The following is a 14212-nucleotide window of genomic DNA, read 5'->3' as shown; positions in this document are numbered from 1 at the left end:
CAAGCGATTTACAAGTTTTGAAGCTGGTCAGATAAACCTTTTTAGGAGCATATTGAGTTTCTTGAGAAAATACCATTATCCAGTTTTAGAAAATATCGTCTGAGCTTTATCTTTTTGAAGACCTGAATGAGGTGAAAGATGGCTTTTGGAATAAACACATACCTAATGCACGTTTTTAAGCATTGTGTAAACTATCCAACCGCCTTAGTTTTTTTGAGGAAGGGACCCTCTTGTAGTTAAATAGGCTCACACAAGAGTAAAAGATATCTGCTTTCTTGGCCTATGTAACTCCTTACCTGCAGTCCCATGTAAACGGTAAATCCAAGCGTTGAAATGTGAGAAAGAACACTGAGTTATTGTCAGGAGCGGTGTAGTTCCAAATACATTCATCCCGATCGATGTAATGAGGAAACCCGGCACTTGAAATAACTCCAAAGTGACCGGAAAGGAGTTCACCACACACTTAAAATATACATAAATAAATCAAGAAGATCGTTATGGTTTAAATCCCAGTAACCTTTATCTGCAATATTCAAATGCGATGCATCTTTCCATGTCTAAGTAAAGTACGGATAACAATTTTGTGAATAAAATACAACGAATAAGTTTAAGCATAAATAGAGGGAGAAATATAGGGGAAAGGTCTCACTCAAAAGCCAAAACAAATTGTAATTCAACTAAGCATATGAGTCTGAGAAAATTTGCAAAACATTACATACTACTACTACTACTACTACTACTACTACTACTACTACTACTACTACTACTTCTACTACTAATAATAATTATAATAATTATACTAATAACAAGTTTACTCACAAAAAATACTCATCAAATAAAATAATCTAAGCCAGAAATCAAATATATGCAAAAAGCTACGCTTAAACATCGTATAACACGTACATGATAGTAACAATAACAATAATAATGATAATAATAAATATGATAATAATAATAATGATAATAATAATAATAATAATAATAATAATAATAATAATGGTGATGATGATGATGATGATAACAGGTACGTATATACCACATGGGTAAATAGTGCCTCCGCGCGTGCTGGTGGCTTGTTTGGAAGTATTTGGTAAGATTTATTCACCTCCACGCAGCGCGTGAATTGTCTAATTTCAGACCATTGTTTGGCAGAAATAGACAAACCTTTTTGTTATCTGCATGTGGGGTATATACTAAGAACAGTTGTTCCCTCAGTGACGGTGAAAGCGAGGTATATCAGCTACTCCTAGTCACCTTCACTTTAGCAAACAAGTTAATTATAGTAAGAACACTACTGCTATAACTGTAATAATAATAACAGTAACACAAGTAATAAACCGAGGAGATAAAAACATATCGGCGAGACTTGTCTTTGGTTTCGAGACTGTACGAACTAATACTAGCAAAAAGGACATGAATTCTATATGTAAACACCAAAGACTAATGGCATGTATCCCATACGTGTTCTGATCCGATAAGAGCTCCTTGGACCTTCACCCTTAGCTGTAAACGCAGTGACAGCAATGATGTAATCCGTTCCTGGCTCAAAATTAGTCAGGATAACCTGCCGCTGCTCTGGTCCCACAGTAACATTTTTGATTTGCTGGGTCCGGTATTCTTGGTAAAACACTCTGTATCCTCGCAGAAAGCCACCACTATCCTCCTGAGGCAATGCATACCAACTCACAAAAACACTCTGATAATCCAATGCAAAGACCCTGTTGTACGAAGGTCTACGAAAGGGTGCTGTAAAATAATACAATACTTGTTTCTTAGAAGGGCGGATGTAAAAATACCTTAGACAATGTATGCCAAATAATGATTCTTGCTTCCTTGTTGACCAACCTAATACAGGGGTTTTCTCGTTTTCCATAACATGAAGCAACTAGGAGTGCTGGTATTCTCTAAGGTGAGGGAGGAGGGGGGAAGGGGGGCAAGATACCGATTTGAGAACAAACGCGACTTTTAGCTCTGGGGATGATTTAAAATGATCAGCGTCGAGAAGCCAATTACTAGGAGGATAGCACTGCACGACGCAACGAGCACAATTTTTCTATTAAGATTAACCACATTCAATTTGGCGTTTGTAAAATGATAGTGAACAGACAACCACATAACTTGAAAAAAAAAAAAACAAGAAATAATGTTATTGTTTAGGTTAGGGCTCGGAGGAATCTTTCTCGTTGTTTCTTGTTTCTTGTTTCATATGTCCCCGAAAACAATCTTTTTTGTCTGCTTAAAATGTAGAGCTTTTTGCATGGAGTGAAAGCTACATAGAAAATTTTTTTGAAGGTATTTTATCTCCATTGTCCTCTCTATCAAGGTCTTAGAAAGTTGCAAAATTGTCTGTTAAACTGACACCTTGGCTTCCTAGGGAATCAACAAACGCCTCCCATTTAACTAGTTAAGTTTTTAATGTATCATCGTTACCATATAACTAGAAGCCATTCTGAACTTTATGAACACAATTGCAATAGCTCTTATTCCAGTTCTGCGTGCGTGGTTTAGTTGGACTGCGGTTTCCTTATATCAGCGTACGCGAAAGCGAGGCTATTAAGTCAAGCTTTCCGAAGATTATAAGACTTGCGAAGTCAACTATAAGCATGGGCGTCGAAAATGTTAAATTATTTCCAAAATCAGCGTTTTTATCAGCCGTGGAGAAAGTGGAAATATTAGGTGGTAATTTTTAAGTGATTTTACAAGGAAAGGCCGAAGGAATGGCCTTCGTATCGGAAAGGAACTGCCAAAGATGGCTGTGCTCGATTGACAGCTTCGAAACCCGTACTAGCTCAAAGGCGAGTTCATAATATTTTTTTAAATTTTGGCCTTTTTACCCTGGTGACAAATTATTTCAAAATCTTAATGTCTGTGTACCTTTTATTTTAAACAGGGTTATGAACTACATCAAGAACGAATGAGAAGACGATTTTCCGAGAAAAGTGGTAGCACTTAGCTTGGCATGTACACAAGTGAACGGAGCGAACAAAAGAACTACTACCACCGTAGCTGTTACAAGCACTGGTCTTGCTGATTGTCCAGAATGGTCATCACTGGTACATGGGGGAGACAACCTCCCTGTTTGTAGTAGGCAAAACGTTGTCTACTATTTCATCGGAAGAAAAGCTCAAGATGACGAAACAAATGAAGATAATAAGAACGTAAAAAATAAAGCATTTGCCTTATTTAGACATGGTCATGTGCAAAAAATCGAACCAGCTTCAGAAACCGATAGAACACACTTTCGTTGTGAATGTCTGCCTGATAGCTTCCGGTTTTAGTCGTATTCGCTGTTCTCCTCGTGACTTCACAAAGCATATAGGCTCAAAATGGTTGCTGCATAATAATTTTTTTGCTTAAAGTTCTCTCTTCGAATTTTTACCAGGCACTTCTGGAGATGATCTATGTTTGATAGCGGAAACTTCAGCTCGAACAACCAAAGACTATACCGTGTCTAACCATGATGTTTTACCTAAACTTTCACGACGTTTTAACTTTTTATATACTTCTAGTTGTCTTCAGAGGTGCTTGACCCGAGAGCCTCTCTTTCGCGTACGCTAATATAAAAAACCGCTGTTCAACTAAACCAAGCACTCGGATCTGGAATAAGAGCTATTGACAATCCCTTATTTTCTCCGACGCAGGTGTAACCCCTATAGCCATTTAGATAGCCTCTTTCAGTTTTTTAGCTGATAAGGAGCTCAGCGTTTTTACCAAAAAATACCAGCAAAAAGAAATTAGTTACCCTCCCTAAAGTAGCTTTACCCGAAGACAAACAGAAGTAGCTGACCTGAAAATGCGATGGGTCCTTTCCACACCATTTAGTGATATTTCACGAAATAGAACGAAGCATGGATCACGTTTTAGGTGTAATTGAATAGACTGAAAATTACTCACCCCCCTCTGCAGTTTGAATTTCAGCAATTTCGCTGGTTTTCAAGGATAATTTACCACTGATACGATCCTTGAGAAAAGCAACAACTTCTACTTGGTATTTCACGTAGGCTCTCAGTCCACTCACCACTGTGCTCAAGGAAGTAAAATTTGCTTCTTCCTGTACAAGTATGTCCCCCATACCATTTGAAAGCATGCGAACGAAAACTACATAGCCATATATATAAGTGGAGTTTAAGCTGGTGGTACTTAGTGGAGGCCAACTGACACCAATTGCTCTGGAGCTGACGTTACTTATTGTGACATTCCAACCACGTTGATAGACTACTTGAACATTAAATAATAAAAGATTTGATCAGCCAATGGCTCCAATTTCGCTTAATATTGGATATAACGATTAATATCGCCATTTTGAAGTTCAGTTTTATGCTCATATATTGAAATGTGTGGAAAAAAATCGTCATCGACTGTCCGAGGCTCGATAATGACGTCATTCTTAATTTTTTTCTAATTCAGTTACAGTACACTCTTAATTCCTCTGATTCCCCAAATTATTGACCAAACTCCTCCAAAATGTAATTTGTGATAATCCTGATTAGCATAAATTAACTTTTTGCCGGCACGTATCGGAGGACTGGGGGTGGCTGCTGGGTACGCGGAGAGTTATGGGATCGTGGTTTGTAAGTAGAGGTCGTTAGTAGAGCAAGGCATTCTATGGTCAGCCTTCACCGTGTGTAGCTTTTCGTTTTCGTTTTCGTCTTTTGTATAAATTTACAGCGGTACTTGCAAAGTACCTTAAGTAACTATGTGTAAATGTCATTCATAGGATACCCTAAAACCCCAAGGGTGGCACCGCTGCCTTGGTCGGGTCGATGTTTCTCTGTATGGCTGTGCTTCGTTTGGGCATCTAGGCGCGATATTTTGACAGTTGGTTATTTTGTTTTGTCAAAATACCTGTTTACCCCGTCGGGGGCGCGTGCCACGTTTCTTCATCTGCTTTTCCCATCTTATAAGAAGTTTGCATCAAATAAAGCATTTGATTATAAATAACTTACTGGACGTTTAGGTGTAAAATATCGCTGTGAAAATTTACTCGTTTTTCGTATCTTGGCTCTTCCTACGGGCTCTTCAAAATACGGCACATCTCGTTAAAATACTCAGCGATTTTTTAACCCTGACAATCAGATAACTTTTTGCCAAAACTGATTGAAATTGATCCATTTTTAATTCACTTACCATCGGAGCGCGAGTTGTTCATAATAAAATAGTGAGCTTTCAGTAGATAGTTATTACTTCTTTTGTAAATGCGGACTGTCACAAAGCTGTCCAACACCAAAACTGCCGAAGGCACAATTTGATATCTGTCCAGCCACTTTCCTTCCCTCGCACTTCTGATATAGACTTCTGTCCTAGACGTTAACACCAGTGAAAAATGATTACTAAATTTACGCTAAACCACAAAACCAGCAATCTAGCCTGTTAACAAGCTTCAATACAGGAAAGCGTGATCGCAAGAAAAGAAGCGCGCGACATTGACCTAGTCGATGTTTCTAACAAGACGAAAATGTTGACGTCAAATCACGTGAAATCTAGTACTAACATCTTGTCACATGCTTTACATCTACTTACTCGGTTGAGAGGTCTCCATAAACTTTTAATCGCACTAGCTAATCGATATCGAGCTAAATGGGCAATTAAGATCTCAGCCTCGTTTCCATCTTGAAATATAGAGCGCGTGACAAGAAAGCCCTGTATTTGAAATCTATACCACAATTCAACTCTAAGAACTACATCATATTTATCAGGTCGGTATCTGCTCCCTACCTATAAATTAAGAATTACAAGTCTTACCAGTCTTCACCAGGTCGGTATTCTTCAAAAAGAAGAAGGATGCTTGAATTCGCAACCGGAGATCCAATTGACCAAGTACAACGTCTATAATAATAGAACTGGGATCCACTGTTGATACTGAGTTCACCTGATGGCTTATCAAAGTTCTCTCCACACTCTGAAACAAAGAACTTATCGAGTTGGGCCTCTTCCTTATAGTGATGTTTTCTCGGATTTCCCTGAAATCCTGAGGTCAAGGAAACGTGACCTGAAAACTACCAACGATGCCTTTTGCGGTTGTCGCGTGTACTTTTGTTTTTCCGACAACATTTCTGCGTACAGCAGTAAATATACATAGATACTCTCCCACATGTATACCTTCTTGCATACAAAACTTTATTATAACATAGCACACTTGCAAAGCCTACCCATTTCCCCAAGGAGATACTAAGGTAAAGATCTTTGTGTACTGCGCGCCGCATATCCATAACATCACGTGTGCGGTTTCACTTCGGCTGAGAGTTCCTGTCGAGTTTAGCTGCGAGGCTTCAGAACTTTCAAGATTGTTTCTCCGTTCTATTCCAATGGTGTTCTATGGAGGAGTTTGCTTTGAAATCGTATATTTTTCAGAATTTCAACAAAAAGCTACGCTAATTTCTGGTCGTAAATTCTAGTCAATTCCAATTCAAGGAGGGTAAAATCTACTTCACGGGTCTCGTAAAAGCGAGAAGCTCGTAAGTTTTTCGCTTTTTTTTTCGAATGGCTGATATTACCTTTAAGTGTTGATATTTCTAAATATATTTTCTGGGAAATTTCTGGCCGTGATTTCTGGCGATCAACGATTCAAGCATGCTGAATCTACTATGTAGTCTCGTACATGCAAGGAATTCGTTGTTTTTTTCGCTTTTGAGGAGAAAATTGTTAATTCTTTGAATGAAGATTTTATTAGTCGTATTGCTATGTTCTTTATTCATAGTTTTCGGGTAGATCAAGATTACCGGGTTAATTTCATGGCTGGAAGTTAATCTGAAATTTTCAGGATAGCTGTTCTTTTTTAATCATTAGAACCGTCCAATTAAGGAGTAATTTGACGGTTTTTTGACAATTTGACTAAACTGATCCTTAAAGTGCAAAAGCTTGACTGAGCAATGCCTAATTACGACTAACAGGTTATATAATGATTAATTTGTAAGAGGACTACATGCATATAGGGGTTATAGTGGCTGATGATAGGTAAACTTGCGAGATTTAGTACACTTTAGCCTTCAGTTTCATAACCGCCGCCTAGTTAGCCCTATGGATAGTGTGCTGGACTGTTGTGCGGGAGGTCGAAGGTTCGAGCCCCGGACGGACCAATACTCAAGGTCTTAAAATAATTGAGAAGAATTTGCTACCTTTCTAACATCAAGAAATGGTTAGATATTCTAGTCTTCTCGGATAGGGAGGAATAAATGGAGGTCCCGTCTCCTGCTGGGTTTGGGGTAGGAGACGTTAATTTCCCACACACGAGATTACTATATGGTGGATGTCCTCCCCTGGGGTGGGATGAGTTGGTTTACTGGGCCCACAGTAATTGGAGCTAAGCTGTTGCGGTGTCCCCGCCTTGTTGGCGAATCTAATAAATTAAATAATTGAATAAAATCTCGCATTCTGATTGATTAATGACGCGTGGTATTTGGCGTGGAATTGCGAAATGAAAACAAGGCTAAATGATACTGCTTCGCATCACCTGTTTTGCGCTCAGGATGAAAACAAACATTATTGCGTTTCAATTTTTTTTTTCCAAGGAAAATCCATTACCTAAACCGTGAATTCCGCGTTAAACTACACTTGAAACCGATATCACACTCATCGCTACGCGAAATTAGTATCGTGCGATATCAGTATCGTGCGATACCAATATCGTAAGATATCAGTTTTCGCGTGTAATTTTTTACGCGAAATTCCCTCGTCAAGCAATGAATTTTCCTATATATTTTCCCAGCAATCCTGAAAATTAAAACTTGCGAAATTCGGCTGTAAACGTCTGTAAACGATCTGATGTTTACAGACGTTTACTGCTAAGAAAATCATTAAACAGCTGTCAAAGACAGCCTCCCGGGCTCATCTTCAAAATCCTACACACGCGTTCTGGCTATATCATATCATTTTCCTTTAAGTTTCAAAGTCTTCTTCCACTTCAGGTAGACTATCCTTCACTTGAGTTCTTTTTTTTTCGCCGTCGCAAGATTTCATATTGATTGAATATTTCTTTTAAATGTGAAGTGAAGCAGCCTTTACTTCTCCGAAAATCGTCTTCTTTATCAATTAATATGGGGCAATACCAAATTCCTCCACGACTATGGCCTTAATTAGCATGTTACATAATTGGTCTATTAACACTGAATGAAATGGCGCTACCGTAAGAACAATCTTATTTGATTATCAAAAGGCCTTTGATTTTATCGACCATGAAATTCTGATTAGAAAATTGCGTACTAAGTGTAAATTGCCAGTTAGTATTACTAAATGGATAGTTGATTGTCTTTCTGATAGATTACAAAGAATTAAGCTGGCTGCGGAGTGCTTTTCGGAGTGGGGATCTGTGCCCTCCGGTGTACCGCAGGGCACAAAATTGGGCCCATGGTTATCTGTGCTTATGATGAATGACCTCGAAATCGCGTATCCACTATGGAAATACGTTGATGATACAACAGCCTCGGAGATGGTACCAAAAGAGAGTGAAAGTCACGCCCAAAATATAGCAGATTGTGTTATTGAGTGGTCACGAGAAAATAGAGTTCATTATGTTTTTGAATTTTAAATTTAAATTTTAAATTTCTTGGATTGTAAAAATGTGTAATTCAGCCCTTGGGCTGCGAATGCCTTTGAGATTAAACTATCTATCGATCTATCTTATCTTAGTTTCTATCTCCTGCATTCACAGTGGCCACTCAACACATCAAATACAAGCTCTTAGGTAAACTTCTCACATAAGTAGAAAAAAATCCTCTCACCGCCATCTTTGTTTTAAATTTTTGTCTTTTAATCTCGCGCTCCTTTGGCACGTTTCTCTCGCGCGTGACACAAGAGTTATCTGTTCCCCGCGCGAGGAAACTAGTATGAGCCACCTTAAGAGAAATAGCTTTACTGAGCAATGCCCAATTACAACCAACTGGCTATATAATTAATTAGTAAGAGGAATTCATGCATATAGTGGTTATAGTGACTGATGGCAGGCAAATTTGCGAGATTTAGTACACTTTAGCCTGGAGTCGCATAATTGTGTAAAATCTCGCATTCTGATTGGTTAACGAAGCGAGGTATTCAACGTGGAATTGCGAGTTGAAAACGAGGCTTACTGGTACTGTTTGGCATCTCATGTTCGCGCTCAGGATAACAAAAACTATAATGTTGAGGTTTTATTTTTTTCGTATTTATATTCTGTCATGCGATTCAAGGATAGTCCATTATCTGACCCTGAATTCCGTGTTGAATTGTACTGGAAACCGATATCACACTCGTTGCTACGCGATGTCAGTATCGTGCGATATCGGTTTCTGCGTGCAATTTTACGCGAAATTCCCACGTCATGCCATAAATTTTCCTATTTAATTTCCCAGCAATCCTGAAATTAAAACTCGCGTAAAATTCGGCTTCCATATTTTCCAGAAATTGATTACAGGCGAAATTTAGTGAGAAAAAGGTACGACCCCCTTGGTTTTTCATATATTGAAATTTAAATATGGAACATTAAATTTAGAAATCAGATACCTGTTTGAGCATATGTAAAACGTTCCGCACCTTCCCCAACGGATGTACGACCGGTAACTCTGATCTCATATCCTGTAGCATTTTTCAGACCGGTTATAGTTATAGCATCCACGTTAATATTCACACTAATATTCGTGAAGCTGTCGTTTGAATTATAAGGTCTGTAGTACACTGTGTAGCCAAGAAGAATTCCATTTGCCTCTTCGCTAGATATTGAAACCCACCTAATCCAGAGACTGTTGAAACCTTGGCTCCTAGCATACAGCCGTGGAACAGCACTGGGAACTAAGGAAATAGAAAGTAAATGTAATGTGGTTAACAGCAACTTAATGCAACGCACCATGTGTGCCTCACTCCAACCCACCCATTTCCAAAGATTCTGTAGCATGCCCTTTTTTACGTATTTTAGGGAGATGGGGGGAAAGAAAAAAAACACGATTCAATCCTTCTTTCAGATAATTTTATGCCATCGAAATTAGTCTATTGATAGGCAAGATATTATTGTTAACTGCATACAATCGTTTACGGTTATGTAAATACTGCAGCTTCAACCGCATTATTGCTGATCAGGGTTGTAAAACTAAGGGCAGTTACTGACTCACCGCTCTCGAGAGTCTGAACCTCAACAACTGTGCCGCTTTTTGGTGAAATTTTACCAGTCATGTGGTTTCTGAGAAGGGCCAGAACTTTCACTCGGTATTTTGTGTAGGGTCTAAGTCCTCTCACCACCGTACTCAAGAAGGAGGAACTTGTGTTTGAGGAGGAAGCATTTTCCACATTCATCAGAAGTATGTCACTGGTATGAAGTATGTCACTCCATAGCATGTGCAAGGTAGCAACATAACCAAATATGGAGTAGGAATTTGAGCCGTCAGTATTCGACCTAGACCAACTGAGTTCGATCTCTGTGGAGCTAACTTTTACGACTGTTACATTCCATTCAGGTTGGTGAAGAGCTTCAAAGTTAAGAAATACAAAGCAAACTTAATTGACGCTAATGGGTAGAAAGTAGTTCGTGGTGACCCTATTCTCAACAGTACTTACGACAGTGAAAAGCGAAATAAAATAATTTCATCTATTAGTATGTGCATAGAAATGAGCCTCCGGCACAGTTTTTCCTAATGCAGACCTGCCAGCTGATGAATAACAGAATTTCTCGACTAGAATTCCCCAAACTGCTCGCCGAGAAGGAAAGTTGGCTTGTTTTTGCTTCAAGAAAGTTGTAGCGGCAAACGAACTGGATTCTTATTCAAATATTTACTGAAAATTTTCTTTACATGAGAACAAAAATCACCTTTGCTGTTCGCGATTTCAGCTTACATTCGATGGTTTTTGTGGCCAAGTTTGAGCGATTTAAACACTTTCTGTAATTTTTAACGAGGACTCCACGAAAGCTTTAATTAGAGCTTAGGCGATTGAAACAAATTTGTTTGAAGGAAAATGTGTAAAGCGAGTAAACGAAACAGCTGGACGGTGTTTGAATCAGTGCACACGGCTCGGCTTATCGTTATATTTATGTATTTTTTGCTAAGTTCTCGTAGTCGAAAAACATTTCACCAGTTTAAGTTCTATAACTGACCTTCCTAGGCTTAATAATAATGACTGTTATTAATGTTATCATTATTATTATTATTATTAATATTATTATTATTATCTTCATCATCGTGTTCATTATATCATTTTATTATACGGCATAGGCTTGTGGCCGATATAACGCGCGCTCCGATTGGTTAAGAGCGAGATCAGAGCAGAGCATTCTACAGCGGTAATGCCCACGGGCCCATTATGGATTATGCAAATCAGAAAGTTATTAGAAGAACAGCTAGGTTACAGTTTTGAATTACCGATGAGATTGCGCTGGAAGGGACGAAGTAAACAAACAAGAATACATTCACGCTCACATCTAACACAAGAAACCGTAAAAGAATTGCGCTTTAGAAAATTGTCATTGACATGATTACATTTCAGTGAAATTTCCCCTAAATAAGTTTTGTGAAGAGGCCACTTTTGACTCATCAGCCGGTAACTTTGGAGGGCACAACTGAAGAACGACCATAGTTTGCCGTGTCGTATATAAAGCTTAAATCGCTAGGTGGAAAACACCATTCATGGGTCTGTCATGCATCCCTAGCAGAATACCGAAAAAAAATCTAGTAGTCCCAACCATTACCGAAAGTTTAAATTTTTTCATAGTTAGCTTAGTAGTTCTCATCAATGGATTCACCCGCCATTAATCAACCAAGTTTAATCAATTTCCAGGAATATCAGAGGTAGAGACACTCGAGCGGTCTTTAACGGAAACCGCAGCAGCATTTATGACTACTTCATGCAGTTTCAGATTTTCAAAAGACTTGTAAAGTTCAGTTCATCCATAAATCTCCCAGAACGCGGAGATATGTTGTCGAAAGCGAAGGAGAAGATTGAAATATTGTGCACAGTGCATTCCGAAGCATTTTTTCCCAAAAGGCCGGGCGTGTTTGAACTATTTTGAAGCACTTTTCTGTCTTTCTGCATCCACTCCAGTTGATGTCTTGCCTTGAAAATCGGACAAAATTTCTACCGTCAAATTTTGACACGAATTGCTATTTTCAGGCTTTGAGAATCGTTTCTTACCGAGAAAAAATGTGTTACGCTTGACGGATTACGTGATACAGTGGTGTAGTTCCCTGATTGCGTAGTTTTATTGTGGGTTTTATTCGATGAATAAAAAGGAAAAGGCGCGCATCGCCGGATTTAAATTGACGACTTCCGTTAGAATAAAGTTTTCGTTTCTTCAGGTTATAAGCCATATAATAAACACTTAAATAACCTCGACCGTTCGGCCATGAGAGGAAAATCTCAAACTTCAGCCTAGCCGTATTGACCTCGCTATCACTCGGTCATTACGGCAAGGCCTCAGTTTGAAATGTCATATTTCATAAACGAGGGCGAGTGTTTCATCAGGGTTTTCAAACACGAGAAAACTGCTTTTAATGTTATCGAGTGTTTCGGCTTTTTTAGTAGAAGCAGTCACACTTTGCACTGGTGTCCTCAGTTGCAATTTTGGGAAATGGAAGAAGCAGCTATGGAAAGGACTTCCCGGTTTACCACCAAAAAGTTGCAAAGAGGAAATTTCTTTGCTTGAACGTTCAAAGCCTAAAAGTACTCAGTACATAGTAATTTGGTTTTAACAACTAAGTTGATAATGTAAATTGGCCACCGTAAAGAGTTTCAAAGCTGACGTTTCGAGCAATAGCCCTTCGTAAGAGCGAATGGAGGAATTGTGGGTTGGGTGTGTGTTTCTATGCAGAAAGTGGAGCTACGCTATTGGTGGGAACATGGTGACGAGATGATTACATTAGTAGAATGAAAAAAGGTTCGTTGATATGTATGGGATTAAGGTTGCTGATTTGAAAGATATTAATCTTTTGTTCAGAGTTTTAGGGCTTTCCGCGCTATCTAAATGGAAGGAAAGACCGCAGTCTGCTCAGAATGATAAGGTAGTTTAAAGTGTCTGGCGACTGATTTTGATGCGTCCTTTTCATTCCTTTCTACGTCGCGAAGGTGTTCTCGGAATCGGTCACCTAGTCGTCTTCCTCTATCACCAGTGCATACCTTTCTGCAATAAGTGCAAGTTATGCAGTAGATAACATTGGCAGAGGTGCACGTGAAGTGATCATTAATCTTAATGGAGCGTTTGGGTCCCGATATTTTCTCAACGTTGTGAATGAAAGGGCAAGTTTTGCATCGTGCGCGAACGCATTAAAAATTTCGGGTTGGTCATTAGTTTGAAGTGAACTTCTGACCAAAAAGTTGCCTATTTTTTTTTTTGTCGCGTTTGAATGAAGTAAGTGGAGGTTGCGAAAAGATAGTGCCAGTCTCTGGATCGTTTTGAAGTAATTCAAAGTTTTTAAGAATAATGAATTTAACTGCGTGGTTGTGAGGGTGAAATGTGAGAGTGAATGGAATTTTTCTCCTGTGACGTTTGTAGTGCTGACTGTCGATCAATAAGTTGGGCCCGGTGGTGACCCGCTTAAACGAGAGAAACAGGATATTTGAACCCACGACCCTCCGTGATCTAGTCGGATGCTCTAACTACTGAGCTACAGGAGACTCTATGGTGAGCAAGGGTCAATTAGTGGGTATTGACTGGAACTGCATCACGCGGCTACACAGCCAAACATCAGCTAGCGCATAGAAGCTCACTAACAGCATCACGCCGTCACATTAAAGCATCACATGCATTAAAGCATCACATGCAGCCAACCAGCCTCCAAAGTGAGCATGTAAAGATGAAATAAACAATTTTTAAAAATCGAGTTTCCAGATGGGATTTCCGTGATGCGGTTCCAGTTAATACCCACTAATTGACCCTTGCTTACCATAGAGTCTCCTGTAGCTCAGTAGTTAGAGCATCCGACTAGATCACGGAGGGTCGTGGGTTCGAATCCCATCTGGAAACTCGATTTTTAAAAATTGTTATTTCATCTGTACAGAAACAGGATAACCACGTTTTTCGAAAAACTGGCACATTGACTTGTCGAAAAAATCAGAGTTATTATTAGATAAACGACGAAGTCTTAGTACTAAGGAAAGGGAATGGAATATTTGACATGAGATGGATGCGGAGATGAATACAACAAGTAACTATGTGAGTCTGTAGGTTTGTAATACACACTAGTGACTAGTGCATAAGCCATTGCCTTCAATTGAAACTCTGATGTCTAAAAGGAGTAAAGAATTGTCGGAAATTCCTCAG

General features: G+C 39.0%; 1 protein-coding gene across 3 annotated transcripts in view; it reads right to left on the bottom strand.

Annotated features, from left to right (window-relative positions):
- The window catches only part of LOC111339273 (mucin-like protein), a 50079-nt gene that overhangs the window by 28230 nt on the left and 7637 nt on the right, over positions 1 to 14212 (bottom strand). The window contains exons 6-12 of one of the 3 annotated variants that reach the window (XM_022945894.2): positions 10077 to 10430; positions 9475 to 9759; positions 5743 to 5899; positions 5128 to 5300; positions 3895 to 4218; positions 1462 to 1746; positions 297 to 462 (exon numbers count right to left, since the gene is read on the bottom strand). In XM_022945894.2, the coding sequence (XP_022801629.2) occupies positions 297 to 462; positions 1462 to 1746; positions 3895 to 4218; positions 5128 to 5300; positions 5743 to 5899; positions 9475 to 9759; positions 10077 to 10430 (1744 nt within the window). The remainder of the gene's footprint in view (positions 1 to 296; positions 463 to 1461; positions 1747 to 3894; positions 4219 to 5127; positions 5301 to 5742; positions 5900 to 9474; positions 9760 to 10076; positions 10431 to 14212) is intronic. The other 2 variants (XM_022945895.2, XM_088762576.1) reach the window with 2 other exon arrangements.

The sequence above is a fragment of the Stylophora pistillata genome, chromosome 6 (assembly GCF_964205215.1).
Source record: "Stylophora pistillata chromosome 6, jaStyPist1.2, whole genome shotgun sequence".
NCBI classification, from domain to species: domain Eukaryota; kingdom Metazoa; phylum Cnidaria; class Anthozoa; order Scleractinia; family Pocilloporidae; genus Stylophora; species Stylophora pistillata.
Note: the sequence above shows the minus strand (reverse complement) of the source record. Positions and strands in the feature narration are given on the sequence as shown.